Source organism: Populus trichocarpa, chromosome 16 (assembly GCF_000002775.5).
Source record: "Populus trichocarpa isolate Nisqually-1 chromosome 16, P.trichocarpa_v4.1, whole genome shotgun sequence".
NCBI classification, from domain to species: Eukaryota; Viridiplantae; Streptophyta; class Magnoliopsida; order Malpighiales; family Salicaceae; genus Populus; species Populus trichocarpa.
In genome coordinates, this window is record NC_037300.2 from 875,545 (window position 1) to 900,207 (window position 24,663).

The following is a 24,663-nucleotide window of genomic DNA, read 5'->3' on the forward strand; positions in this document are numbered from 1 at the left end:
GAAGTCATGACACATAAATCTAAATTTTGGCCTCCAATATGATATTTGAAACAAGACCTGCAGCCACATATATTCTATCAATCAATAGTTCAGCTTCATTTTCTAGTAAAATATTTGACTATATATAATTATATGTCCGGAAATCATTCAAACAAAGCATGAACAATAGCTTAGCAACAAAATATTTTTTAGGAATGAAGAAAGTAGAGGTTGTGTTCATCCCTTTACCTGCCATGGGCCATATTATAGCAGCGGTAGAGATGGCTAAGCTTATTGTTGAAAGTGATGATCGAATTTCCGCAAGTGTCCTCATGATGAAGCCAGCTCTTGACTCCACCACCACAAAATACACTGAGTCACTCACTGCATCAACTCTACCCAATCGCATGCGAGTCGTTGACTTGCCCAGTCTTGAGCACACCGGTGTGCACAACACTAGTGCTAGCTGGATGGCTTCTTTGGCTGAAGCCCAAAAACCCCATGTCAAAGAATTTGTTTCCAAGATCAAGGCTCAGTCAGAGTTGAGCCCTCATGACTCTCCTCAACTTGCTGGGTTTGTTTTGGATACTTTTGTTTTGGGAATGAATGATTTGGCTGCAGAATTTGGTGTTCCCTGGTATGTTTTCTCGGCTTCAGGTGCAGCTTTTATCGGCTCGATGTTGTATCTTCAGGCCCTTCATGATGAGCAGAAAGCGGATCTCCCTGAGTACAAAGACTCGGATGCTGAGTTGGAAATTCCAAGCTTGGTGAACAGGCTTCCTGCTAAGCTCCTGCCTTCTATGGTGTTTAAAAGAGAATCTCTCCCTCATTTTATTGGTGCTGCAAGAAGGTTGAAGCACGCAAGGGGCATTTTGATAAATACATTCAAAGAGTTAGAATCACATGCAATCAACTCTCTTTCTAATGGTGAAATCCCTCCTGTATATCCGTTGGGACCAATTGTGAGATGTAAAGGAAATAGCTATGATGTGGGTTCAAATATTATCAACGACTACACGGACATAATGCAATGGCTTGATGATCAGCCTCCGTGCTCGGTAGTGTTTTTGTGCTTCGGGAGTTGGGGAAGTTTCAGCGTTGGTCAAGTGAAAGAGATTGCATATGCATTGGAGCAATGTGGACATCGATTCTTGTGGTGTCTGCGTAAACCTCCATGCAAGGGTAAGATTGAATCACCAAGTGATTATGTAAATTTTCAAGAAATCTTGCCTGAAGGGTTTTTAGATAGATCAGATAAGATAGGAAAGGTGATTAAATGGGCTCCGCAAGTGGAAATCTTGGGGCACAAAGCTGTTGGAGGATTTGTATCACATTGTGGATGGAATTCTACCTTAGAAAGTATTTTGTCTGGTGTCCCAATGGCAACATGGCCATTGTATGGAGAGCAACAATTTAATGCTTTTGAAATGGTAATTGAGCTAGGGCTAGCAGTGGAGATTAAAATAGATTCTAGAAGGGATTTTTCTAAAGATGGTATAATTGTGAGTTCTGATGATATAAAAAGAGGATTAAAGTTAGTAATGGAGCCTGATAACGAGATTAGAAAAAAGGTGAAAGAGATGAGTCAACTAAGCAGGAAAGCTTTAATGGAAGATGGGTCGTCATACTCTGCATTGGCTCATCTGATTGAAGATATTATGGGCAACTATAAGTAGCATTGTAAATCTAAGTACCGAAATTGTAATAAGATAATAAATAAAAGTTCAAATTACTTTAAATATAGTGGATCATCCCTTGGCATTAATTTGGTTTAGTTATCTAAATTAATAATAATATTTTTCCATCCGTTTGGTTGGAATTTTTCCAGTCATTTGGGCTTTTAGCTCAAAATTATAGTTTGGGCGGCTGGAATTTTCAACTGGACAACTAATATTGATCCGGTCTGTTTAATTCTGACTTAGCACACCTTTTATATATATAATTCCTTATAAGCATACGCAAGGTTTTTTGTATGCAGAGCAAACACCATTATATATGCTGATGACACTATGTATTACCAGCATTTTTTTTTTGTTTTAACGTGGGTATCCGGGCCAGCTTGCGCGCACCTCGACTAATCCCACAGGCCCTGAAGTTAACGACCATGTAAGCCTCCAGTGGCCATCATATGAGCAACCACAGGGCTCGAACCTGAGACCACAGAGGGAGCAAACCTCTTGGTCCCAAACTCTTACCACTAGGCGTATTACCAGCATTTTTATCTATAGTATACATGGCATAATCCAATAACCAATAATAACTATGAATAGCCAATAGTAACGCATAAATTTTAAATTATTGAGAATTTAGCTTTTTAATTGAACTCAGGTTAAGAATTTTATGGGTTGCAAGTTTTGAAAATTAACCCAAATTTAGAAGGTTCATTTGGATTTGCTTGGCTTTTTTATTATTTTTTTCAGCTCAAGTTTTTTTAAAATTTTATAAATAAGCATTTATTCAATTGGAGATTAGATTCTTTTATTTTTATTTCTTTGTTTTCTATAAAAAAAATTTATTATTTTTGAAAATGACTCGGGTTATTGGGTTATCTTAGTTATTTTTATTTATTTTTCTTTGTTGAATTTACTTTGAAAAAAAAATTAATTGATTTTTTTTCGATTTCATCCTTCAATATTAGATTGGTTGGGAATTAATTTTTTTTTCAGTTCAATCCTTTACGGTTAGAGTTTTTTTATATTGGACTTCATGATTTTTTTCGATTTATTTTCTATTCGATTATCTCAGTTCTATCATTTAGAGACCATAGGTTTGGTGGGTTAGCCTATGTTGACTTAGGGTTTTTTAGGATATTTTTTTATTTAATATTTTTCATGTTTTATTCTTCAACAGTACTAGGTTGTTTTAGAATTAACCTTTGTAATCTTTTTCGGTTTGTCTTCTATTAGGTTATCTTATTTGCATGATTTAGATCGCAAAGTTTGGTTAACTCACCCAATTTGCTTATTTGTTTTTTTTATTTTTTTATTGATTTTTTTTCAATTTCATCATTCTATGCTGGAGTTGGACTTTGGTATTTTTTTACTTTATATTGACATATCTTGGTCTTATGACTTAGCTTGAGTATTTGACATGCTCATTTAAGTTGGTTCACAGTGGTTTTTTCTTCTTTTTTTTCTATTTTTTATTTTTTTCTTTTTAATTGGCTAAATCTTAGTTTATATCATCTTTTTTTTATTTTAGCAACTTTTTTTTTTAGATTCTCATGATTTGTTTTTTAATTTAAAATGATTTAATTTTTATTTTATTATCTAATTAAATTATACCAATTTCTTTCTTGATGTGAACCCACAAATCTAGCAGACATTGAAAATCGAGAAAATTAATACTTCTCAAATTTTCAAATCCTTCTCAAATAATATAGAAAATTAACTCTTCTTAAAAGATGATTAATTTGGTATTGTTTCGTTCACAATATAATTTTAGTTGATCCTTGTTGAGAAACAGAATTCCCTAAGAAATTGTGTGTACCCAAATGACTTGAGAAAATAGCTGACAGACTCTGCGTGTCTCTGTTTCTATTGAATTGTATATTATTTCCTCTATAATTATTTAGGTCTTCCTTTGTATGCATAACCAATACAGCAAGAGTTATATCCTTGTACGGAGAAGTATTTAAAATAATCAATAGAAAACACATTACTCTAACATAAACATATATTCGGTAATAGAAAAGCATTTTCCATTTTCTTTTTCGGTTTTGTTCTTTTAGTTTTTATTTTCACAAAAATTAAAAAAATTATTTATTTTAGCAACTCAGAAAACTATAAAATATATTCATAGTGTTTTATAAGGAGAAAAATGACAAAGTAATTATTGTGTTCAAATTAATTTGTTTTTCTAGACATTCTTTATATTTTAACATAAACATATATTTGTTTCTCATCTTAAATATCTCATTCATTTTTCATTTATTTATTATTGTTTTGAGGGAAAAGTTTTTAATATTATATTTCTCTCTGATTAAGAGACTACCTCCTATACTAACACCTCTAAAACAGAACCTGAGAAACGACCGAGAAAACCCAATGATACTCAATCCTCATAATAAAAAGAAAATACCATAAATTTTATCCTCAATAATTATAAAAAATCTATATTACAACTCTCCTCTTAAATAATGCAAATAAAATCCTAAATTAACTAGAAAATTATGATCAATCCCAGTAGTATATTTTGGAGGCCTTAATTTGTAGATTTAATGTTTGTGAATATATTAGAATATTATCTATGAATTTAAACTCTAGATTTAAGAAAAAAAATCAAAACTTAAAAGAAAAGGAAATTACTAAAATATAAGGTTAAGAAAAATATGTAAAAATCTACAAATTTCAAATTTAAAACTTTTTATTTTTACAATGAATTTTAAAAGTTAAGAGGTTGAAAAATTAATTTTTACCATTATTAATATTTGCTTAGTCATTATAAATTAATGATTAAATCTAAAAAAATTAGAGTGTTTTTTAGTAAGAAAACCAAAGATTTTTAAAAATTAATTTTTTATTCACTCATAATTTATTTAAATTATTTTAATTAAGATAAATTTCCAACATAACTACTTCATATGGCTAAAAAAAAAAATTAACCTTATAGGAATGAGAATTTCTAGATTCTACGTCATTAATACGGTTAATTGTGGCAGATTTTGTGCCACACCCACAAAGCCAGTCAATGCCAGCAAAGCCACGCAATTGTTCACTTTCCAACAAGATCAGTTCCAACATTATATGGTCCAGACAAAAAAACACCTAAAGAATTATCTCTTCCAATTTTATGCCTACTCCATTCCATATTTGATCTGTCTGTATAGTACAAAGTAATTGCAAAATCTTTGCAAATTGCAACCAAAATGAAGATAGCGGAGCTGGTGTTCATCCCATTTCCAGCCATGGGCCATGTGGTACCAGCAGTGGAAACAGCTAAACTTCTTGTTGAATTTGACAATCGAGTTTCCACCACTGTTCTTCTAATGAAACCAGCTATTGACTCGAGTACCATCAAGTATACCGAGTCACTTGCTGCATCAACTTTGCCTGACCGTATGCGATTCATTGAATTGCCTTCTCTTGATGAACTCAGATCAAGAAAAGGTATTTGGCTAGATTCTTTGATAGAGGGTCAAAAACCCCATGTCAGAGAATTTGTTTCGAAGATCGTTTCAAAGTCCGATCTGAGCCCTGACTCGCCTCGACTTGCTGGATTTGTTTTTGATGCGTTTTGCACGGGAATGAAAGATTTGGCCGATGAATTTGGTGTTCCCTGGTACGTTTTCTCTTCCTCAGGAGCAGCTTTTCTTGGTTGCTTGTCATATTTACAGGTTCTTCATGATGAGCAGAACATGGACATAACTGAGTTCAAGAACTCAGATGCTATGTTAGAAATTCCGAGTTTTGTGAACCCAATGGCTGCTAGGCTTCTGCCATCTATGACGTTTAGGAAAGATTCGGTCCTTGTTTTGGTCGGCGCTGCTAGAAGGTTAAGGGAAGCTAGTGGTATTGTTGTAAATACATTTATAGAGTTGGAATCCTATGCAGTTAACTCCCTTTCTAAAATTGGCATCCCACCGTTGTATCCAGTGGGACCCATTGTGAATGTGGGGTCAGATAAAAGCAATGACAATAGAGAAATTATGGAATGGCTTGATGATCAACCCCCATCATCTGTAGTGTTCTTGTGCTTTGGAAGCCTGGGAAGTTTTTGTGTGGATCAGGTGAAAGAGATTGCATATGCTCTCGAACACAGTGGGAAAAGATTTTTATGGGTTCTACAAAAACCTTCAAAAGGTAAGACGGAATCCGCAAGTGATTTTCAAGAAACTTTACCCGAAGGATTTTTAGATCGAACAACTGAGCTCGGAAAGGTGATTGGTTGGGCTCCGCAGGCAGAAATATTAGCCCACCGAGCTATCGGAGGGTTTGTTTCGCACTGCGGATGGAATTCTATACTAGAAAGTATATACTTCGGTGTTCCAATTGCTGCATGGCCGATATACGCAGAACAGCAATTTAATGCTTTTCAATTAGTGATTGAATTGGGATTAGGAGGAGAGATTAAGATAGATTACATAGAGGGTTCTAACAGTGATGGCTATGAAATTGTGAGTGCTGACAGTATAAAGAAAGGAATAGAGGGTATAATGGAGGACGATAGTGAAATAAGAAAACGGGTGAAAAATATGAGTCAAGTAAGCAAGCAAGCCTTGACTGCTGGTGGATCTTCACACTCTTCACTGGGTCGTCTAATTGCAGATGTTATGAGCAACATTCCATGAAGTAATTGATTTTCCTAGAGGAAATTATTTTGAATAAGATTTTATAGGTTTAAGCTTCTATTTAGAGCAGCTTAATTAATTGAGGAGCCTTCAGCATGAGGAGGTTTTTCAATTTTGCATTATTGTAAACTTAAATTATTAAGTTTGACAGATGTAGTGGAGTCATGAGACATTTTACAATTAAGATGTTAGCTCACAACTTTATAATTAGTTTTCCTTCCACTTCTATATTAAGTGAATTATATATAACTGTAATTATATTCATAACAATAATTATATAGTAAGAAAAAAGAATCGCACATTTAGTTAATAAATAATTTAATTATTCAATTTATATTATCAACATTTTTTTTAGAATTCATTCTTCAATCAAAAATTATATTTTTTTTTTTTCAGTTTAGCTTTTATTCTTTTGATTTTTTTTTTACTGATTTTTTTCTTTTTAATTTAGCCCTCCAATTTAATTTTTAAATGCCTTCAAATTTATTTTTTATTTTGATTTCCACCTTTATTTTCTTTATTTTTTATGTGGTTGATTTTTTTTCATAGTTACATTCTTCGATGGTTGATTTATTTGGATTAATTAAGCTTCATAGTTTTTTCATTTGTCATGCCTCTAATTTAATAACTACGGTCACAACTTTTAAGTGTTAATACAATTAGTAATTTTTTTACCTCATTTTATTTTATGATTTTATCATTCTACATTGTTTAAAAAATATTGTTTTGTGGTTACTTTCCTATTTTTTTTATATTTGTTTGTCTCGGTATCAATACATAAACCACAGGTTTTGTAAAGTTGTTTTTGAATAATGGTTTTTTTGAAAAAAAAAACTGTTTTGTTTTGTGTTTAATTTTTGCTAATTTTTTATTTTACTTTATACAAGTAGGTTTTGTTTTGTACAAAAAAAAATAGTTATTTTGAAATAATATTTATAATATGTTCAGATATTCATAATTAATGAACAAATTTAGTGGACACAAATAAATAAATATCTCATTTTACAAGATCAAATATCTTAATCTGCGTCTATTTTTTAATTTTTCTTGTTTCTATTTTAGTTATTGTTAACAAATTATTTATTTATTTAATCATTAGATGTTTGGATAAAAAAATTTTATTTACACTTATAATTTTTATTATGTAAGAAAAAACATTTCAAAATAGTTTGTATACTCAAGCTTTTTTATGTTTTGAGAAAAAATATTACGACCCGCTACGGAGCACAAATCAAATCAAATTTTTAGGTGCCCTCTAATTAATTATTTTTTCACCTTTATTTTTTTAGATCCTTTTGTGTAATTGATTTTTATTTTTTATTTCATCTTTCAATATTTAATTTGTTGGAGATTCTGCTTCATATGATCTTATCAGTCTGTATTTTTTTTAAAAAAAAACAATATTAGTTTTGTAATTATCTTTAATTTCTTTTCTATAAATTTATTTCATTCATATAATTCAGGTCATGGGTTTTGCATGCCCTTTTTTAATATAAGTTTTTTATAGAGTTGTTTGGTTTGTGTTTGGTTTTTCAAAATGTTATCCTAATTCATCTAGAATTTTTTTGGGGTTTTATAAAAATGAGGTTTATTTTTTAAAATAAAAAATATTTATTTAAATATTTTTAAATAATATTTATTGATGTATTTTGGCCTTGTATAATATTTTTTTGGGTATGAGTTTATTTAGTCAATTTTATTTGTGTTTATCTTTTAAGTCATGAGTTTTTTAGGTTGTGGATTTATCTTTTATTAATTTTAATAAACAAGTGTATTAAACACAATCACGTGAATGTCTCATTTTGTGTGGTAAAATATCTTGATTTACATCCATTTCTCAATTTTATCAATTTGTTTTTGGTTGTTGTTAATGATTTTTCGTTTATTTATATAAATAATTATTAATTTATTTAATGAGATATTTACATAAATATTTAAATTTCAAATTTCAAATTTTTTTATATTAAAAAACATCTACATAGCGAATATTTAAAAAAAAAATCATAACATGTGGCAAAGCGCGGCTTAAATGGCTATTCGTGTCCCATTTGTTGAAACTTCACACTCGAAGATGATATTTGAAACAAGATCAGCCATTCATATATGCTATCAATCAATAATTCAGTACTTTCATTTTCTTGTAGAATAGTTGGCTATAATTACATGTCCGGGAATCATTCAAACAAAGCATGAACACTAGCTTAGCAACACCAAATTTTAGCTATGAAGAAAGCAGAGTTAGTGTTCATCCCTTTACCTGCCATGGGCCATATTATAGCAGCAGTAGAGATTGCCAAGCTTATTGTTGAACGTGATGATCGAATTTCCACAAGCGTCCTCATAATGAGGCCAACTCTTGACTCCACTACCACCAAATACACTGAGTCACTCACTCCATCAACTCTACCCAATCGCATACGAGTCGTTGATTTGCCCTGTCTTGAGCACACCGCTGTACATAACACTGGTGCTAGCTGGATGGCTTCTCTGGCTGAAGCTCAGAAAAACCATGTCAAAGAATTTGTTTCGAAGATCAAGGCTCAGTCAGAGTTGAGCCCAAATGACTCTCCTCGACTTGCTGGGTTTGTTTTGGATACTTTTGTTTTGGGAATGAATGATTTGGCTGGAGAATTTGGTGTTCCCTGGTATGTTTTCTCGGCTTCAGGTGCAGCTTTTATCGGCTCGATGTTGTATCTTCAGGCCCTTCATGACGAGCAGAAAGCGGATCTCCCTGAGTACAAAGACTCGGATGCTGAGTTGGAAATTCCAAGCTTGGTGAACAGGCTTCCTGCTAAGCTCCTGCCTTCTTTGGTGTTTAACAGAGAATCTCTCCCTATTTTTCTTGGTGCTGCAAGAAGGTTGAAGCACGCAAGGGGCATTTTGATAAATACATTCAAAGAGTTAGAATCGCATGCAATAAACTCTCTTTCTAAGGGTGAAATCCCTCCTGCATATCCGTTGGGACCAGTTGTGAGATGTAAAGGAAACAGCTATGATGTGGGATCAGGTCAAATCAACGACTACAAGGACATAATGCAATGGCTTGATGATCAGCCTCCATGCTCAGTAGTGTTTTTGTGCTTCGGGAGTTGGGGAAGTTTCAGCGTTGATCAAGTGAAAGAGATTGCATATGCATTGGAGCAATGTGGACATCGATTCTTGTGGTGTCTGCGTGAACGTCCATGCAGGGGTAAGATTGAATCACCAAGTGATTATGTAAATTTTCAAGACATTTTGCCTGAAGGGTTTTTAGATCGATCAGTTAAGATAGGAAAGGTGATTAAATGGGCTCCGCAAGTGGAAATCTTGGGGCACAAAGCTATTGGGGCACAAAGCTATTGGAGGATTTGTATCACATTGTGGATGGAATTCTACCTTAGAAAGTACTTTGTCTGGTGTCCCAATTGCCACATGGCCATTGTATGGAGAGCAACAATTTAATGCTTTTGAAATCGTGATTGAGTTAGGGTTAGGAGTGGAGATTAAAATAGATTCTGGAATTAATATTATCGAAGGTGCTATCGGAGAAATTGTGAGTTCTGATGATATAAAAAGAGGATTAAAGTTACTGATGGAGAATGGAAGTGAGATTAGAAAAAAGGTGAAAGAGATGAGTCAACTAAGCAGGAAAGCTTTGATGGAAGATGGGTCTTCATACTCTGCATTGACTCGTCTAATTGAAGATGTGATGGACAGCATAGCATGGACAACTTAGTTTTATATTAACAAATTAAAATCATAAAAAAAAAAACATTGAAAAAAATATTAAATTAATATTTTTTTAAATCAAACACATATTTAAAACAATAATAATAACAATAATTTTCTAGCTATGTGGCCAAGCTTAAATGGTTAGCCTTCCAACCATCTGTGTCATGCCCGAACAATTAGAATTTTTCTAGCCATTTGAGCTTTCAGCTCAAAATCCCACCCCCATGGCTGGAATTTCAGCTCCATATTTGATATTAACTTGATATATTTAATTTCATATTTACATATTTTTTTTTTATTTTTTTATGTTTCTTGCAACCGAAAATATATTTTTTTCATACAAACAAGTTTTGTTATGCAAGGATAGTATTATTTTTTATATTAATAACATTGTTCGTTGCTAATATTTTCATCAATATTCGTACATCATATAATAACCAAAAACACCATAATTAGATGCTAATAAACAAATCTCTCTATGAATAATATATTCTATACCTGAGTGTATAAATACAAATATCAGTCTTATCCATTCCAGGACATAAAAATCAGTCATGCCATTCCAAGCTATAAAAGCCAGCCAATACTAGCCATGTTATTACAGGCTTATGCCATAGACTCTATTTTTTTCTTCGTATATACATTTATCTTGCATTAATTTTTATACATATTAAACTTCTCTTAAATTTACTACTGATTTTTTAAAAAAATTAAAAACTTGTCAACTCATAGCTACGTCCAATTATATCACTAAACCCAGGACATGGATATAAAAAATATCTAATTTCTATACGAAAATTTTTGTTTTCTAGTGGACAATATTTTTCAGAGTATATTTTATTTAAAAATCAATCAAAATAATATTTTTAATTATTTTTATTTTATTATACATTAAAATAATTTCAAAATATAAAAAAAAATTAAAACTTTTAAAAAACACAGTGTAACCACTACTCCAAACACCAACTTTGCTAAAAAAAAATTATAAAAAACTGGACGAGAGATAACATATATATATATATATATATATGACCTTGCTTTCATTTCGTTATTTTGAAGGGGCCATGACATGACAACTAAGCAGGCATTGAAAATCGAGGCAAATAATACTTGTCAAGTTCTCCAATCCTTGTAGATGAAAAGGATGGTTAGACAGTTGAATTTGGAATTATTATATGCAGTAGCAGTGACCTTAATGAAATTTCGAGGAGTTATCATATGATGCCGAAGCAGTGACATAGATCGTACAGCTTCACTCTCTCTCTCTCTTTCTCTGAATGAAAATGATTGTTCATATATTCATTGAATCTTGGGGACATGTTCTGGCCATCAATTCCTCGCGCAGAGTGCAGCGACTTCAACCGCATATTAGAGGGAAATGTTATCTCTTTATTATTTTTCTTATCATCTAGAGATTTCAAGGTTTTGTACTATATGAAAGGACTTTCGTAGTGTTGTTTATGAATGTGGTTAAAATACTGTTCGGTAAAAATTTTAAATAAATATTTTATATTTTTTAATTGTTTTAATGTATTACTATTAAAAATATATTATTTTAATATATTTAAAAAAAAAAATTACTATATTAAGACTATTTCTCTTAATGAATTACCCTCGAAATATAGAAGATTAACTCTTCTCAAAAGAAGATCAATTTGGTCCTCTTTCCTCACCATATAATCTTAGTTGATCTTTGTTGGGAAAATGAATTCCCTAAGGAATTGTGTGTACCCGAATGACTTGAGGAAGTAGCTATCAGACTCTGCTTGCCTCCATTTCTATTGGATCGTTTGAGCTGTATTATATCCTATACAGGACTTCCTCTATACGCATAACCAAAAGGGCATCAATTGTATTTTTGTACAGAGAAGTATAGTTGAATTTCATAAAAGAGATCTCAATTTAAATTTCTGACAGGGACGGCATCGCATTTTTTGGGGTCTTCTTGACGAATTGTAAAAGCAGTCCACAATCACAGCAAAGCCATGACCTCACTCTTATGCTTGTCCTGCACGTTTATATTTTTGAACAATATATTGCCAATCTCAAGTCCACTTATTTTACAACAGGCCTTTAAAAAGGATATGAAAATCAGTCTTTTCCATGCAATCCCACCTTGAAATCCTCTAGCAAATAAAGAAAAAAAAAAGAGCTCTGTAGCAGAATGAAGAAAGCTGAGCTGGTCTTCATACCAACAACAGGTATAAGCCACCTCCTATCCTCAGTAGAGGTAGCAAAGCTTCTTGTAGACCGTGATGAGAGGCTTTCAATCACCTTCCTCATCATGAAACTAAGTTCTGACCCCAAGATTGATAGGTTTATAAATTCAGTGAGTACAGCCTGTAATCGTATCCGGTTCATTGACTTGCCTAAAGATGAGCCTGATCCAAACCAACCCAGGAAGTTTCTCTTTTCTTTGATTGAAGCCCAGAAACCCCATGTCAAAGAAGAAGTCTTTAAGCTTGTGAGTCAGTCTGAGTCAAGCCCTCACTCGCCTTCTCTTGCTGGGTTTGTTCTTGATATGTTTTGTACATCTATGATAGATGTGGCCAATGAATTTGGTGTTCCATCATATATTTTCCTTACGTCAGGTGCAGCTTGTCTTGGCCTTCAATTTTATGTTCAGGCTCTTCACGATGAGCAGAAAGTTGACCCTACTGAGTTCAAGGGCTCGGATGCTGAGTTGGTCATGCCGTGTTTGGCAAATCCTCTTCCAGCTAAGGTCTTGCCTTTTTTTATGCTTGACAAAGAGTGGCTGCCACTTTTCGTCGGTCTAGCTAGAAGGTTTAGAGAAAGTAAGGGTATTATAATAAACACATTTGAAGAGCTGGAATCTCATGCGATTGACTCCTTTTCTAAGGCCAAGGGTAATACCCCTCCGGTATATCCAGTGGGTCCCATTTTAAACCTTAATAGAGATGATGATTGTGACGAGGAGTCTGATAAATACAAAGACATCAAGCAATGGCTCGATGAGCAGCCTCTATCCTCGGTAGTGTATCTATGCTTCGGAAGCATGGGGAGTTTCGGTGCGGATCAAGTGAAGGAAATTGCTTGCGGGCTAGAGCAGAGTGGGCATCGATTCTTGTGGTCTCTACGTAAACCACCACCGAAAGGCGAGATGGAACTTCATCCAAGCGATTACACTGATCCTCGGGATGTCTTACCTGAAGGGTTTTTGGATCGGACGACTAACATTGGAAAAATAATTGGATGGGCCCCACAAACAGATATTTTGGCCCATCCATCTGTAGGAGGGTTTGTATCGCACTGTGGATGGAACTCTGTATTGGAAAGCATATGGTTTGGCGTTCCAATTGCCACATGGCCATTACATGCAGAGCAACAACTTAATGCTTTTATGTTAATTGTTGAGCTCGGATTGGGAGTGGAAATTAAAATGGATTATAGAAGAGAATTTAACTGGGATGGTAGTGAAAATGTCATTAGTGCCGGGGAGATCGAGAGAGGAGTAAGGTGTTTAATGGAGCTTTGCGATGAGAAGAGGGAGAAATTGAAGGAGATGAGTGGAAAGAGCAGGAAGGCTTTGGAGAACGGTGGATCCTCGTTCACTTGGTTAGGTCGTTTCATTCAAGATACGGTAGACCACCTGCCATGATTAAACTGTACTCTCTTCGTGTTATTTAATAAAACGCCTTTTAGATCCTGTTTGGCACGAGTATGGTCGTAGTTGTGGTTGTTTTTTTAAAAACAATTATATAAAAATATATTAAAATGATATTTTTTTATTTTTAAAAAAATTATTTTTGAGATTGGCACAATAAAATAATTTAAAACATAAAAACAAAATTTATAAAAAAAATTAAAATTTTTTGGGAAGGCTCCCAAACGTTCTCTTAGATGTTATGCCCGCGCGCCGTCATGGGCTTGTGACATGTTTGTGCGTTGTCATGGATTTATAAAAAAAAAATTGAAGAAAAATTGTTGTAATTCACAATATTTTTAAAGAAAAAATTACAAAGATTCTTAATAAATTTAATATTAAAAAAAATCAAGAAAGATAATTTTGAAAAAAATCATAAAAAAAATGAAAGGAAAAAAAATCAAGTAGGGAAATACTCTAGTAAACTATATTGTTTCATGAGAAAATCTAAAGTTGTAATTATCAACCAACTCAAAATTAAAAATAATAAAATCAATAAAGATAATTTTGAAAAAAATCATGAGGGAAACACTGTAGTAATCCACAGTGTTTTAAAGAAAAAAACTACAAAGCTAAATTCTAAATCAGCTCAATATTAAAAAAATAAAATCGACAAAAACAATTCTGAAAAAAACAACAACAAAAATGAAAAAAAGAAGAAGACAATTTTGGAAAAAAAAATTAAAAAAATGGGAAAAAAAACATATGGGGAAAGTTAAAGCTAAATTCTCAATAAGCTCAATATTAAAATCATTTAGAAAAACACTGTAGCAATCTATAGTGTTTTGTGAGGAAATTTACAATTGTAATTCTCAACCAGCTCAATATTAACAAAATAAAATTAACAAAGAAAATTTAGAAAAATATCACAAAAAAGAAACGAAAGGAAAAAACACCGTGCATGGAAAAACTATAGCAATCTATAGTGTTTTGTGAGGAAATATACAAAATTGTAATTCTCAACCAGCTCAATATTAACAAAATAAAATTAACAAAGAAAATTTAGGAAAATATCACAAAAAAAACGAAAGGAAAAAACACCGTGCATGGAAAAACTATAGCAATCTATAGTGTTTCATGAGAAAATTTATAGTTATAATTTTCAACCAGCTCAATATTAAAAACAATAAAATCGATAAAGATAATTTTGAAAAAAATCATAAGAAAAACAATCACGTGGGAAAACATTGTAGCAATCAACGGTGTTTTAAAGGAAAAAAAATTGCGAAGCTAAATTTTCAACCAGATCAGTTTGAAAAAAATAAATTCAATAAAGACAATTTAAAAAAAATTGATAAAAAAAACATATGAGAAATATTGTAGCAAGACAAAAATCATGTGGAGAAACACTATAGTAATCCACAGTATTTTAAAGAACTACAAAACTAAATTCTTAATAAGCTCAATATGAAAAAAAAATCGACAAAGATAATTCTGAAAAAAAATAAAAAAATCATTAAAAAAATCATGTGGAGAAACACTGTAGTAATCCAGTGTTTTAAAGAAAAAAAATAAAAAACTAAATTCTCAACCAGCTCAATAGTGAAAAAAAATCAACAAAAACAATTCTGAAAAAACAAACAAAAAAAAAGACAATTTTTGGAAAAAAAATGGAAAAACAAAACATGTGGGGAAAGTTAAAGCTAAATTTTCAACCAGCTCAATATTAAAAAAATAAATTCGACAAAGATAATTTAAAAAAAAACAAGTGGAAAAACACTGCAGCAAAACAAAAATCATGTGGGGGAAACACTGTAGCAATCCACAATGTTTTTTTTTAAAAAAAACTACGAAGCTAAATTCTCAACCAGTTCAATATGAAAAAAATAAAATCGACAATAACCATTTTGAAAAAAAAAAGAAAAAAAAAAGAAAAAGAAAGAAAAAAAACCATATATAGAAATATTGTAACAATCAACAATGTTTTAAAGAAAAATATTACATGGCTAAATTCTCAACCAGTTCAATATTTAAAAAATTTGGTAAAGATAATTTTTAAAAAAATAAAAACAAAAAATATTAAAAAAAAAGAATAAGAAGTCAATTTTGGGGAAAAAAAACATGTAAAACAAAAGAAAAGCAAAAAATAAAAAATAAAAAAACATATGGGGAAAGCTAGATTACTTTTCCCACGCCTTTAAGATTATTGATTAAATAGTATATTTTGCTATTGTTACGTGATACGTGTGGAGTTAATAATATTTTTAAAAAAATTAAAATAGATAAAAAAGTATAAAGATTTTTTGAAGTATTTTAAGTTTGGTTTGAATTCAATATTGTTAGGTCCTGTTGGGGAGTCGGACCCAACGCTGATGGGTCTAATTGTAGCCAAATCCAAAGTTATCAGGTCATGTTGGACAGCCGGATCCAAAATTATTGGTCATGCTATGCAGCAGGCAGGACTAAACGTGTTATTTATTGAATAATATATATAATTCAAAAACTATTGAATAAAAAAAATCTTAAAAAATTAAAATTGACAAAACTTTATAATATTATCCGGACCAATATCCTTATAGTATTATCTAAAATAATATTATATTATAATATTTATTGAATTATTTTGTAATGGATTTGATTGTTCAAAAATTCTCTTATATAATACAAATATATAAAGTATATGATATGAATAAAAATTTATTTAGAGCTCCATGAACTTTAATATGATAATATTAGGATTATAATTTTTTTGAAAGTTTTTATTTTAAAGAGTTCATTATATATAAGATATATATCAAGAATATACACATATAAAAATTTTGTGCAACTATTAAACTGTTTTTTAAATATTAATAAAGTTTGTTAAAATATATAAATCATTTAGTCTAATCAAATTCAATCAAAGATAACACATTGTAATTTCCAAGATTGTTTTTAAAATTAATATTACTAAATGAATTCCCCTTTTATATCCATTAAAGATAACATTATCGTTCAATAGGTGAGAAAACGTTTTTTCCTTATTTTTTTATTTTTTTTTATTGAAATAGATTATGCATATACTACATTCACCATCATTGTTAATGTACAAAAACAAACATGTTTTAATAAGAAAATTAAACACATTCTCAAATGAAAAAAAATATTATCATCACCCAACTTTTATACAATATAAAAAAAGTCTAATCAATTTATTCAAAAATATCACACAAGAGAAGAGGAAAAAAATTCAAGAGGGAAAAAATAAAAATATAAATTTGAAGTAAAGGAAAAAATAAAAAGAATCAATTTTTTTAAAAAATATTTTTGAAACGCAAAAAAAAAAACATGCTTTAATAATGAAATTCAACCCAACCTGAAATGAAAGAAAATTATCATAACAAAAAATTATCATCACCCAACATTTTTACAACATAAAAAAAACTCCTATAAATTTATTTCCTATTTACTATATGAGAAAAAATTAAATAAGAAAATGTTTTTTAAAGTATTGGGTCCTCCTGGGTCCGGACCCCAGAGCTTCAAGTTTAGCTGCAACACCAGACCCAACAATAATATTTATAATATAAATAATAATATTTAACTTGTTTGTCCAAATTCGTATATTTTTTAATCTTTTAAAAGAAATTTTGGTTTTTCTTCAATAGTAATAATAATATTTTTTAAAAAATTTATTAATGATAATAATAACAAGAATAATAATAATTTTTAATTTTACCCTTAGAATCAAATCTAAGGTTGTTTTACAATATTGATAATAATTTTTTTTCAATAATATTAATTACAATAAAAATAATAATATCTATAATAGAAATAATAATATTTATAATATTAATAGTATTAATTATAATAAAAATAACAATATTCATAGCACAAATACAAATATTTAGAAACCTAAGACCTAAGAACCTTTAGTCCTAAAGGAGGACCCAAGAGACTTGGATCCGAAGGTAGTACCCAAGCGAAATGGGTCCTGACGGAGGACCTATTAACCTTGGGTCCGGATGCATGACCCAATAACTTTGGGTCTCAGCGCTTGACCCAAACGCATTGGGTCCTGACACACGACCCATCACCCTTGAGTCTTGACGAAAGTACCCAAATGAAATTGATCCTGACGCAGCACCCATTAATCTTGGGTCTTGATGCATAACCCATCACCCTTGGGTACAGAAGCACGACCCAAGAAAATTGAGTCCTGGCAAAGTAACCATGAGAATTGGGTCCGAATCAAGACACAAGCGAATTGGGTTAGGACAAAATGCTTTTGAGTACCCAAACTTATAAGGTCTTGTTGAGCAGCCGAACCTAGAACTATTTTTGGTCCTGATCTAATAGGACCCAACTCTAATGGGTCCTGTTTGGGGCATGACCCAACACATAATTTATTTATGTATTTAATAATGCATATAATTCAAAACTTCTAAATAAAAAATCTAAAAACAATAAAACATTGATAAAACTTTGAATATCATACACTAATGTTATAAAATTAAAATATCTTATATTACCCAAAATAATATTATATTATAATATTTATAAATTATTTTTTAATGGATTTTATTGTTCAAAAGTTTTCTGATATAATAAAAATTTATAAATTATATGATATGAATCAAAAATTTATTGATAGCTTTATAATATGATAATATTAGAGAAAAAAATAAAAAATTATCAAATTTTTTTCAATAAATTTTTGAAATGCAAAAACAAACATGTTTTAATAAGAAAATTCAACACAACCTCAAATTAAAAAAATATATAATCATTGAACTTTTAAACAATATAAAAAAATTCTCATTAATTTATTTTCTATTTAATGTAGGGAAAAAATTACATGAGAGCAAAGAAAAAAATTTGAAAGCATTGGGTCCTGCTACCCAACACTGATGGGTCTTGTTAGGGACAAGATCCACGCTGATGGGTCTTGCTCGCAATATGAGCCAAGGCTGATGGGTCAAACTGTATCAGGACCTAAAGCTATTTTGGGTGGTTCTGGGGCAGGACCCAACTTAATATATTCTCTTTGGGTCTGTCAACCTAGCCAGACCCAATCTAAATATATTGTTTTTTTTAAAAAAAAACAAAAATATTAAAAGTATTAATTTGAAGTAAAGCAAACAATAAAAAAAAATTAAACTTTTTTCAAAGCATTTTTAAAAGAAAAAAACAAACATGCTTTAATAAGAAAATTCAACACAACCTCAAATGAAAAACAATTATGATCACCGGACTTTTAAACAATATAAAAAGACTATCGTCAATTTATTTTCTCTTTGATGTAGGGGAAAAAATTACATGAGAGCAAAGAAAAAAAATTAAAAGCATTGGGTCCTGCCAATGCTTTTAATGGCAGGACCAATGCTGAGAGGTCTTGTTAGAGACAGGACCCATTCTGATGAGTCCTACTCGAAGCAGGAGCCAAGGTTGAAGGGTCCAGCTGCAACAGAACCCATAGCTATTTTGAGTCTTTCTAGGGCAGGACCTAACTTTATATATTCTATTTGGGTCTGGCAATCCAGCAAGACCAAATCTCAATATATATTAAAAAAAATACAAAAACATCAAAAATATTAATTTGAAGTAAAGAAAACAATAAAAAAATTTCAAAAATTTTTCAAAGCATTTTTTACACCAAAACCAAACATGTTTTAATAAGAAAATTCAACCCAACATGAAATGAAAAAAAATTATCATCACCTAAAGTTTGTATAATGTAAAACAAAATCACATTAATTTATTTCTCTTTACAGTATGAAAACAAATCAATAAGAGAAAAGAAAAGAAAATTCAAGAGGAGAAAAAATAAAATTGGAAGATAATTTTTTTTATTTGTTAAAAATTATTTTTTATATAATCATGTCAAATTAATACAAAAACATCTTAATATGAATTAAGGAAAAATAATAATTTAAAGTAAAGAAAAAAATAAAAAAATTATCAAATTTTTTTCAAAGCATTGTTGAAAAACAAAAACAAAAATGGTTTAATAAGAAAATTCAACCCAACCTAAAACTAAAAAAAACTTTATCATCACCTAATTTTTTTAGAATATAAAAAAACAATATTGGGTTCCGCTGCCCTGGCAAACCCAAGCCAGACCCAACCTCTTTTTTGGCACTTTTTGGAAGTGTTTTGAATCTAACTTGTCAGCCCGGCCCAATAGTGTTGGGCCCAGCTACCAAGCCCCACCTAACAACTTTTTGCTGAGAAGGCAACGCCCTCGGCCACAATTTTTGACCAAAAACACAGCTGAGGATCGTCTCTTAAGGCGCTGCAATATTGTCCACATTGAAAGCAATCTATACCTATAATGTCGTCTACAATGCAATGTGTCTGTGTCCACTCCCATATGTTGTGAAAGAGCCCAGCAGACAGTAAATGCAACTACCTGTTGGATCTTATATAATACAAAAATATAAAGTATATTATGTGAACGAAAAAATTATTTGGAATTATAATTTTTCTGAAAGCTTTTATTTTGAAAAACAAATTCAAGAGGGTTCTTTGAAACCCTCGGATTGGATATTTTGACCAATAAAAAACATTTCACTTCACCAAAAAGCAAAACAAAAGTTTTTAACACTGATGCAACCCTATCCATGAGAATCGATTAAATTTTCAGGACAAGTTTGTTTAAAACAAACATCAAAATGATTTTTTGAATAGCTTTACAACTTATCTTTCACACAGCCTTGTCCCTAAAGAAACCTGAACACTTGAGAACATGATCAAACTGAGGGGCAATCCGACAAACACATAATAGGGTTGATGTAGAGCTGGCAACCTTTATATAAAGGTTTGTGGGCAAAAAAATATGCTGATGTGATACCCCTCCTAGAGGTCAAGATCATAAGATGTGACTCTAGTAAGCAAAAGTAAAGAGTCGTCAAAGCTTACTATCAAAGACTCAAATTTTTTAGAAAAGGAAAACTCCATAAGAAAAGGAGACATATATTTTTTAGGTAAGTATACATGCATTTCAATCATGATGCATTGCTTCCATCATTTGATAGATCGGTGTCTTACCATCACCTCTTTTTGAGTGCGTTATTGGGCCCTCATCATTCAGCTAGTACACTTTACAGCCCTACCTTTTTTTTCCTTTTGAATATGCCTTCGAGCCCTCCACCACTTAGGTTTTGTACTTTGCAGCCCTACCTTTTTCAATTTGAACATGCTTTCGAGCTCTCCACCATATTAGATTTTGCGCTTTACAGATCTATATTTTTTCCTTCGAGTGCGTCTTCGAGCCCTCAACCATCTTGAGTCTTGCATTTTCTAACCAAACTTTCTTTTGAGTGCGCCTAAGAGCCCTCGACCACCATGAATAGTGCGTTTTCAAACCTCTTTCAATTCTTTTAGAAAATACTTTTAAAATGTAAAAATAACATGGCGTTATCTCTTTATTAATTTTCTCATCATCTAGTGGTTTCAAGGGTTTTGTACTGTATAAAAGGACTTTTATAATATTTAGGAATGTGGTTAAAATATTGTTCGGTAAAAATTTAAATTTAATTTTTTATATTTTTTAATTGGTTTAATGTATTACTATTAAAAAAAAAATTTAAATTTTTTATATTATACCCTATACAGGACTTCCTTTATACGCATAACCAAAAGGGCATCGATTGTATTTTTGTACAGAGAAGTATATAAAGCAATTAATGAAAAACACGTACCCCTAAATCGAAATACTTCATAGTTGTTTTCTCCATACAATTTTCTCCTTTTCGTTTTATTTTCAAGTATGTTTAAAAACAAATTTTATATATTTCTTTGTCTTGAAGAAGATACTGTTCTTGCAAATTAAAAAAAAAAAAACTCATCCTGCATTTACAAACCAAGAAAATAATGTCTTTGAATAACAAGTAGTTTTTATTGAAGATCATGTATTATTTTAATTTACAAAATCAGGATGTATCTCCATCAGAAAGGAGAAAACCATTCCTTCCTAAGTTATTTTATATTAAAATAAATATTTTTTTTATTTTTAAAATATTATTTTTAATATCAACACATCAAAACATTCTAAAATAATAAAAAAATAATTTTTAACAAAAACAAAAAAAAAATTCAAAATTCAAAATTCAAAAAATCATAATTTAATCCGCATTACCAAACATAACCTTCATTTTCTTTTTCAAACGTTAGTATGCATGATTTCTGCAATGCCTTTTATTTGTCAGGTAAAGTGAAACTTTCTACGCAAAAAAACTTTTAGTAAGTAAAGAAAGTGGAGATGGGCCGGGCTTTCCTCGTACAAACTTGGAGCACATCGCATGTGGATACGATCAGGAGAATGTTGGATCGGTTAAGCCCATATTTTGTCTTAGGCCTAACCAATGCTTATTTGATTATTAGAAATTTGAAATTACATTATATATGTAAATCGAACTAATCGTATTATTACTTTGCATTATTTCTAAAAATATCATCTTTCTTTCAAGAACTGTCCCTTTTCACTAAGGGCATTTATTTATTTATTTTTATTAAAATATAGGTGTTATTTGGTTCTAGATTAATTTTTTTTTAAAGAAATTCTTAGAGTTGATGTGTCTAGGTGTGACCTAGTTAATAGGGTTATTAACTAAGTTGTTTTGAGGGTATACATATAACTTGAACTTGGCCCAGATCAAATTTAAAATCCTTGCTTTTTAAATTAATTTATCAAGTTAAATTAAGTTTAATCATTATGACATTTGGTTTTTTTTCTTGATTTAAAGTTCATGATTAGTGTTTATTTTTTTAAAAAAATACACCTAACTGATACAAGATGATGTGTTTTTAAAGTTATTCATAACCTAAATTTAATCTCTATTAACATAAATCCTAAAGCATCAATATATATATATATATATATATAGAAAATTCAGCCCAAAATATGTAGTAAAAAACGTTGTCTTCTACTTTGAATTTCATAAAAGAGATCTAAATTTAAATTTCTGACAGGGACGGCATCCCATTTTTTTGGGTCTTCTTGACGAATTGTAAAAGCAGTCCACAATCACAGCAAAGCCATGACCTCACTCTTATTCTTGTCCTGCTCGTATATATTTTTGAACAATATATTGCCAATCTCAAGTCCACTTAATTACAGCCACAAACAGTGCCTTTAAAAAGGATACGAAAATCAGTCTTTTACATGCAATCCCACCTTGAAATCCTCTAGCAAACAAAGAAAAAAAAAAGGAGCTCAGTAGCAGAATGAAGAAAGCTGAGCTGGTCTTCATACCAACACCAGGTATAAGCCACCTCGTATCCACAGTAGAGGTAGCAAAGCTTCTTGTAGACCGTGATGAGAGGCTTTCAATCACCTTCCTCATCATGAAACTACGTTCTGACCCCAAGATTGATAGGTTTATAAATTCAGTGAGTACAGCCTGTAATCGTATCCGGTTCATTGACTCCTAAAGATGAGCCTGATCCAAACCAACCTAGGAAGTTTCTCTTTTCTTTGATTGAATCCCAGAAACCCCATGTCAAAGAAGAAGTCTTTAAGCTTGTGAGTCAGTCTGAGTCAAGCCCTGACTCGCCTTCTCTTGCTGGGTTTGTTCTTGATATGTTTTGTACATCTATGATAGATGTGGCCAATGAATTTGGTGTTCCCTCATATATTTTCCTTACGTCAGGTGCAGCTTTTCTTGGCCTTCAATTTTATGTTCAGGCTCTTCACGATGAGCAGAAAGTTGACCCTACTGAGTTCAAGGGCTCGGATGCTGAGTTGGTCATGCCGTGTTTGGCAAATCCTCTTCCAGCTAAGGTCTTGCCTTCTGTTATGCTTAACAAAGAGTGGCTGCCAAATACGCTCAGTCAAGCTAGAAGGTTTAGAGAAAGTAAGGGTATTATAATAAACACATTTGAAGAGCTGGAATCTCATGCGATCGACTCCTTTTCTATAGGTAATACCCCTCCGGTATATCCAGTGGGTCCCATTTTAAACCTTAATAGAGATGGTGATTGTGACGAGGAGTCTGATAAATACAAAGATATCAAGCAATGGCTCGATGATCAGCCTCTATCCTCGGTAGTGTATCTATGCTTCGGAAGCATGGGGAGTTTCGGTGCGGATCAAGTGAAGGAAATTGCTTGTGCGCTAGAGCAGAGCGGCCATCGATTCTTGTGGTCTCTACGTAAACCACCACAGAAAGGTAAGATGGAACCTCCAAGCGATTACACTAATCCTCGGGATGCCTTACCTGAAGGATTTTTGGATCGGACGGCTAACAGTGGAAAAGTAATTGGATGGGCTCCACAGACAGATATTTTGGCCCATCCATCTGTAGGAGGGTTTGTATCGCACTGTGGATGGAACTCTATATTGGAAAGCATATGGTTTGGCGTTCCAATTGCCGCGTGGCCATTATATGCAGAGCAACAACTTAATGCTTTTCAAATAATTGTGGAGTTAGGGTTGGGAGTGGAGATTAAAATGGATTATAGAAAGGACTTGTACTCGGATGGTAATGAAAATGTCATTAGTGCCGGGGAGATCGAGAGAGGAGTGAGGTGTTTAATGGAGCTTTGCGATGAGAAGAGGGAGAGGTTGAAGGAGATGAGTGGAAAGGGCAAGAAGGCTTTGGAGAACGGTGGATCCTCGTTCACTTGGTTAGGTCGTTTCATTCAAGATACGGTGGATCAACTGCCATGATTAAATTGTACTCTCTTCATCTTGTTTAATACAAAGTCTTTCAGCTGATATGTTGTCTTTCTATAATATATATGTATTTCTCTGGTCTTTTTTTTTTAATATGAATGTCAGAACCTTCTTTATTATTATTAGTTCTCGTGATTGATTTGAAAACTGATATGAAAGAAGTTTAGGTCATCAGTTGATTCTATAATAATTATTTTTATTAAAACAGTATTTTTTTCTTTTATTGATTTGACGAGAGTCGAACAGATTTGATTGATTTAATATTTTAACTGATTTTAACTAAAAACTTTAAATGTCGAATTTCTAAAGGCCAAGCTGATAAACTTCTAACAGACTACCAAACATATGTGGTGTGTGTGTGTGTGTGTGAAATTATTGTAATTAAAAAAACAGTTGAAGAAGTATTGTCATAGATTTCGGCAA

At 31.5% G+C, this 24,663-nt stretch overlaps 3 protein-coding genes, 1 long non-coding RNA gene and 1 pseudogene across 9 annotated transcripts in view; 4 read left to right on the forward strand and 1 right to left on the reverse strand.

The window, feature by feature from the left end:
- The window catches only part of LOC127904428 (uncharacterized), a 28,928-nt gene extending 19,162 nt beyond the window's left edge, over positions 1–9,766 (reverse strand). Inside the window, exon 1 of the long non-coding RNA XR_008057596.1 lies at positions 9,644–9,766. This is a non-coding gene — a long non-coding RNA (uncharacterized LOC127904428). The remainder of the gene's footprint in view (positions 1–9,643) is intronic.
- Positions 1–10,151, forward strand: part of LOC112326222 (anthocyanidin 3-O-glucosyltransferase 6-like) — a 29,167-nt pseudogene extending 19,016 nt beyond the window's left edge.
- LOC18106059 (anthocyanidin 3-O-glucosyltransferase 2) overlaps positions 1–24,663 on the forward strand; it is a 45,882-nt gene that overhangs the window by 11,759 nt on the left and 9,460 nt on the right. The window contains exons 2-3 of one of the 6 annotated variants that reach the window (XM_052447919.1): positions 12,210–13,635; positions 19,047–19,077. In XM_052447919.1, coding sequence (XP_052303879.1) covers positions 12,210–13,598 — 1,389 coding nt within the window. In that variant the 3' untranslated portion in view covers positions 13,599–13,635; positions 19,047–19,077. Of the gene's footprint in view, positions 1–12,143; positions 13,636–19,046; positions 19,078–24,092; positions 24,372–24,663 lie in introns of those variants that run through there. The other 5 variants (XM_052447918.1, XM_052447916.1, XM_024587261.2 and 2 more) reach the window with 5 other exon arrangements.
- On the forward strand, positions 63–1,718 carry LOC18109535 (anthocyanidin 3-O-glucosyltransferase 6). The gene has a single exon (XM_006387754.3). It carries the CDS (start codon positions 159–161, stop codon positions 1,653–1,655), a length of 1,497 nt encoding a protein of 498 aa, XP_006387816.2. The 5' UTR covers positions 63–158; the 3' UTR covers positions 1,656–1,718.
- Positions 4,684–6,448, forward strand: LOC18109534 (anthocyanidin 3-O-glucosyltransferase 2). Its single transcript, XM_006387756.3, has one exon. It carries the CDS (start codon positions 4,847–4,849, stop codon positions 6,266–6,268), a length of 1,422 nt encoding a protein of 473 aa, XP_006387818.1. The 5' UTR covers positions 4,684–4,846; the 3' UTR covers positions 6,269–6,448.